The sequence below is a fragment of the Eurytemora carolleeae genome, unplaced genomic scaffold (assembly GCF_000591075.1).
Source record: "Eurytemora carolleeae unplaced genomic scaffold, Eaff_2.0 scaffold51, whole genome shotgun sequence".
Classification (NCBI taxonomy): domain Eukaryota; kingdom Metazoa; phylum Arthropoda; class Copepoda; order Calanoida; family Temoridae; genus Eurytemora; species Eurytemora carolleeae.
The window spans coordinates 577,576-583,864 of record NW_019396200.1 but is presented as its reverse complement, the minus strand read 5'-3'; the positions used below and the strand labels follow the sequence as shown (position 1 = coordinate 583,864).

At 33.5% G+C, this 6,289-nt stretch overlaps 1 protein-coding gene across 1 annotated transcript in view; it reads left to right on the top strand.

The window, feature by feature from the left end:
- Positions 1 to 1,439: 1,439 nt before the first annotated feature.
- The window catches only part of LOC111697938 (WD repeat-containing protein 74), a gene marked incomplete at its 5' end in the record, with an annotated part of 9,510 nt that continues 4,660 nt past the window's right edge, over positions 1,440 to 6,289 (top strand). The window contains 4 exon segments of the mRNA XM_023468111.1: positions 1,440 to 1,521; positions 2,099 to 2,205; positions 3,899 to 3,948; positions 4,917 to 4,994. Coding sequence (XP_023323879.1) covers positions 1,440 to 1,521; positions 2,099 to 2,205; positions 3,899 to 3,948; positions 4,917 to 4,994 — 317 coding nt within the window.

The window sequence follows — 6,289 nt, the reverse complement described above, 5'->3', positions numbered from 1 at the left end:
AAGAACTCACCAATCTCGTAGTTGTCAAAAGCCAACCCATCAGGTTTCAACAATACGATCTCAGACTGTGCCTTTCCTATTATTCAGTCGAGTAACATCCTCTTTATTGCCTCATTGGGGATCGTTTCACACTCATTTCTTGACAGATGTTTCTCTAACTCACCACACCAGTCAAATACTTTGGCAGGATTACCATCTTAGGTCGGAGCTTTGCAGCTAAACTCCAACATCCTCTTCTTGTACTCAGCCTCCGCCCTGCTCAGATCTCTCAACGTCTGTCTATCTCATCTACCAGCTGCCTTCTCCGCCTTCAGATAATTTAAGTAATCCACCTGAGCATCTTCTACCTTAGTACATTCTAGTATTGCAACTACTCTTCCGATAGGATCCTGTGTTTCCGGTGTAGCTACCTCTTGCCATGTCTGGGCGAATGATTTCTCCTTATCTTTCTGCTCAATACTCGCCAATTTATCCTTAGTCTCCGCCAACTGAGCTTGTAGCATCTGGAACTGCTGCCTTATCTCCGCCATGCCGTCTAGTCCTGGGTGAGATGGTCCCTCCATCTCTCCTTCCGATTCAGAATCGTCGCTGGGTAAACTAGGATAACCCTGCGAGGTAGCCACTGTATTTCCTGGATTCACACTTGGAACTCTCCCAGGCAACTCTTCTCCGGTTAACACTTCTCTGGCTAACCCGTTAAAAAAATTCTTCACTCTAATCTTCTTCCGAAATAATTTCGGGGTCTCCGGCATCTAGATTTAGGGTTATTTTAAATCCCACCGCTGCCACGGCTGCCACCACTTTTGTAACAAATCTAGACGCTAATTCTCTAACGATTACTTTACTCAAAGTCTAATGAGATCATATTTAACTAAATCTCTAGCCAAAACTCAAGGCTCTCTATCTCTAGCCAACACTCAAGGCTCTGTATACGTCCGTTCTAATCAACAAATGATATTCAACTACTTTATTTATAAACAGGTAAAATGAACTGACCGGGCTAGCCCGGCTGGGTCAATATACAAATAGTTAGATAATAATATTATTAGTACAGATAGCGAATTAGAATTGCACATCATGGTAGAATATACTTCAACGAAATGGAAACGAAATGGAAACGAAATGGAAACGAAATAGAAACAAAATAGAAACGAAATAGAAACGAAAAATAGAAACAAAAAATAGAATCGAAATAGAAACGACCAGAAATGACTAGAAACGATTAGAATCAACTACAAACAACTACAAACGATTCTAAACAACCAGCAACGACGAGAAAAGACTGGAAACGACTGGAAATGACTAGAAACCCCCTGAAAGGACTGGAAACGACATGAAACAACAATTAACTACAAGTAACGTAAAGTAACGACCAATAACAGACACATTTAGAAGTAATGACAAGTAAACCAAGATGAATGAATGTATGTTGGATGAAGGTGAGAAGGATGGGAAAACTAGGAAAGGAGATTGTTATGACTGAAGAAGAGAAGGAGAAGCATGCAGAGAGCCTAAAGATAGGTAATACTGAAGTTGAAGAAATTAGTGAACACTCAATGCGTAATTTTTTCATTTTTTAATATGACTTATCCTCCACTAACCACAACTTAATACAGGAGAAGAAATTTCCAAACCAAACTTATGTTTAAAACCTTACACTGAGTGTAAGGTTTGGTTTAATAACGCTTCTGGTGCCGAGTGCAAATATCAATTGAAGAAACTATTTCCAACATATTATCAAGCACGACGAGAACTACAAATAATACTATTCACTTTGTTAAAGAATACGTCAAGATTATTTCATCTCGTTTAAGAATTTTCATTATTACATTTTTTTCCTCATAAGATTATCATATTATTCAGTCCGATCTCAGGTTATTGTTAATTCATTGCTCAAAGCTTGCATAGTTCGATCTAGACCTGGAACCATATTAAATGAATTTTGAACTAGGTCGCTGAACCATCTACCGCTGGTTCCAATTTGATTTACCGATTCAAAGTTAAATTTTCCCCAGGATTTGAAGCGGTGATTCAAGATTTGAACCGGCTGTAGGTAAGTCAGCAACCTATCCAATTAATTAAATTCGGCTATGTTAAGGGAGGAAGCTGTGTAGACTGCGGCAGTGTAGAGAATCTAAGAATCTGGTCGCAGTTGGTGGAAAGGAGTTGGATCTACAGATTTGGGATTTAGACAAGAGTATTCAGGCATACACGATATAATCAGCAAAATGGTGCACACTTAAAAAAATGGCAGACATCTTTATATGTATATGGCTTTTTGCAGGGGTGTATATTTAACACCCCCCCCCCCCCGCTTTGAAAATTTATTTTCCCTTAAAGTTCTATGGTAGTTCGCTCAATTTGCAATTTGAGAAAATAAATGATTTTTAAGGTTAAACAGATAAATTTTAGAGTAAAAAGTATAAAAAAGGATGAAAAAACCTGGTATATGATTTTCACATTTTCCCCCTGAGATCTTCAAAATCATTCTAAAAAATATTCACCCCTGCTTGTCTGTTTCAGTGTCGTCAGTAAATTTTTAACCGAAAAATTTATGAAATTTTTATTTATATTATTTACTTTAAAAGCGTTATTTAAAAGCTAAAATTGTTAGAAAAGGGTTGCGGAGCGTTTTTAAAACCTAAGAAACCTAAAGTTTGCCTAAATGTATTGTATTTTGGCACAATTTAGATAAATAAATTGGATCAATCTAAAACATACGTGAAAAGTTTTTATTTGCCACCCATCTTCATTCTCCACATGCATGATTTTCAAAAAAGTTGTGTGTATCTTAAAACATTCGAATTTCTCATGAAATATGCGAAGTGGGATTATTGAATTCGAAATTGGAAAATTCATCCAGGAAACTTTTTTCTCTTCTATTTTTGTTTTGGGGCGGGGAGGCGGGGAGGCAGAGGTACCTATCTTGCATATACTATCTGAAACCATACAAACTATAATATAAAACCCCTTTATTAGATATAGTTGAAAGTTACCTGATAACCTATTAATACCTATCTTGCATATACTATCTGAAACCATACAAGATATAATCTAAAAACCCCTTTATCTGAAACTTGGTATATATATATAAATGATAATTATATCATGTCTGGTTACAGGTTATTTAACATAGTATTTACATGTTTTAAATTCTTTTAGTTTGATTTTATTAGATATAGTTGAAAGTTACCTGATAACCTCTTTATACCTATCTTGCATATACTATCTGAAACCATACAAAATATAATCTAAAAACCCCTTTATTAGATATAGTTGAAAGTTACCTGATAACCTCTTTATACCTATCTTGCATATAGTATCTGAAACCATACAAGATATAATCTAAAAACCCCTTTATCTGAAAAATGGTATATATATATAAATGATAATTATATCATGTTTGGTTACAGGTTATTTAACATAATATTTACATGTTTTATTTATAACCACACAATAGTTGCAAAAGGTTATTATTAGATTTACCAAATGTTTAAATACATTTTTTATTTATCAAGGAATTTTATATTTGCCTTTTATGGTAGAGAGTTAGACGACAATTATTTTCAAAATTTTAAAAACGCTACCGAGGAATTATTTTTTCCCTAATAAGATAGTTAATTAAAAAAAGTGAAATTTATCAATTTTGTTAATTGATTAATTGTTTTTAAAGCTGACTTATCAGCCAGTAAAATGACTGATTGATTGATTGAACGATTGCTTGATTGATTAGCTGATTGGTTGATTTATAAATTGATTTATAAAATGGTTGATTGACTAATTGATAGTTGATTAACTGATTGATTGATTGATTAGTTGTTATATAAATTAGTTATGATTGTCAAATTGATTAATTGATTAAAAAACTAATTAAATGTTTGATCATGTATGATAAAAGGAGCCAATCTTCAGAGCTAAAAACGTAAGACCAGATTTCCTACAAATGAGGTGAACTTAAACAAAATAATTTAATGTAAATTTTTTTAATTTTTAGGTAAGACAATTTTTTTTATATTGTTGAATTATTGAATTTTAAAAAAAATCACATGTATTAAACTGAACAGAACAATTCTCTTATGTTTATTAACTGATGGTGGACACCTTTTGATATTTTCAACTTATCTTCTTGATCTAGCAGAATTCATACTTTAAAATATAAAAGTCTCTACAGCTAGCGATGGGCAAAGCTATGTTCGTTTTACAGAAACATTTTATAGTTTTAGACTTTTAAAAGGGGTTACGACAATCTGAGAAGGGTCCACTATTTAAAAACTTTATTCTGTAGAAGTTTGCTTTATCAAACATGTAAATTTTTTTTCCTTGGTGATAATTTGAGGCAAAAACTTACCAAAAACTATCATTTTAAAATCCTAACATAAAAATATTTGTTTAAAAAAAACGATCGTTTTTGCCTTATATTTTCTTCTAGGGTAGCAAATTTGTATGTTTGATGAACGCAAACTTCTACAGAATGAAGTTTTAAAATGATGGACCCTGTCGTAAAACATTTTAAAAGTTTGAAAATATTAAAAGTTTGTGTAAAACGAATCTGGCTATTGCCCATCCCTATCTACAGTATCAGGTTGTGAGTGTAGAAAAAAAGTTAAAAAACATGGGACCAAATTCTATAAATTGGAGAGGGCGCTGAATTACCCACCACAGGATCAAATCCTGAATCACCGATTCAAAGTTTAAGATTCATGAGGATTAAAACCGGTAGTTCAGGATTTGAACCGGCGCGGCAGTAGATATTTCAGTGCCCTCTCCCAAAATCATTAAATTCCGCCCCAGTTTCCTTTTTCACTGTACGCATTAGATTAACTGTACAGTGTACAATGACTAAAAATTGTACTGTACTGTAGTGTACTGTAGTGTACTGTACTGTACTGTACTGAACTGAAATGTGCACTGTAAAGGGTACCCGTGTGGATATCAGACCTCACCTTTCTAACAGTATCTAGTGTTGCAACATGCTCAAGATATGGACATATCAGGTATTCTTACTCTTACTCAAGTTTATAATGCAAGGAAAGATATGTTAATGGTGTACGTATCTTTTGTACTGCAGTGTACTGTCACTGGGCGGTAATGTCAACACAAGACGGATGTCGAAGCCTGACATGGGATCCATCTTTCACATAAATAATCAATGAAATATTCTGGTCATAGAAAACTAAATGTGAATTATCAAAATTATCAAAATTCAATGCTTTTAACCTCCTCGGATACTAAACGAACACTGAGGCATCTATTCTTGATTACAAATTCCGTCCAGAGAGAACTGGTTTCAATATGTACGCAGAGTATACGCAACTGCAATTAACTTTCCTTGCATTACATTCTTGCTCTTACTCAACATGGACAGAATTTAATAAATTTGAACAGGCAGTAAGTAGTTTAGCGACGTAGCTCAAATTTATTATCTTCGGTCCCAGGATTTAGAAACTTACAATAAAATTAATGTTTGAGGCAGTGCTTAAGAACCATTTAAAGATGCTGATCCGGATCCTGGATTTGCCCTAGAAAAATGGTTCCGGATCCTGGATTCGCCCAAGAAAAATGGATACGGATCAAGATCATAAATATTTCTTCGTGATAAAATACTTCAATAAACAAATGAAAAAAAATTCTGCTTGGATTTCTAAAAACTAAATGATCCATACGGATTAAAAAAAAGAGATTGAGATGTTTTTTGTGATCTCATTCTCAACAGTTGCTTCTGTTTTCCCTTGATATAGTGTCTTATAAAGAATATGCAATGTTGTTTAGTTGAAACGATGTCCTCAAAAATGAAAAATAGAAAATTCATCATTAGTTTTCCCAAGAAATAAACTTCTAAAGGATAATGATGCAATTATTTTGAATAACAGAATAAATAGGGAGGGGGGTTGCAACCTTGCAACTTTACACCTATTGTGCTGATTAAAACCTGAATGAAAAATAGAAAATGTATTCTTAATTCTTTTGGAAAAACTTCACTGATTTCATGATTTTACTCTCTCTAATCCAACTCATCACTCTCACTCTAGGTTTTAAACAACTGTCATTTTCGCCATAATATATTTCGTTGCAATACTACAACATCATCAGATGGCTAATGAATATTTGTAAAATGGAGAATACAGTAAAAATTATTAATCAAAATAGTCATGTTGTAAAACTAAAACGATGAACAAATTCAGAATAAATAAGGCTGTATAAATATATTTACTTCATGTTTTCTGTTTTCCCTTTCATTACAACAATAATCATTTTGCTACCGTTTATCGGTTTGAAGGGGGGGGGGGGC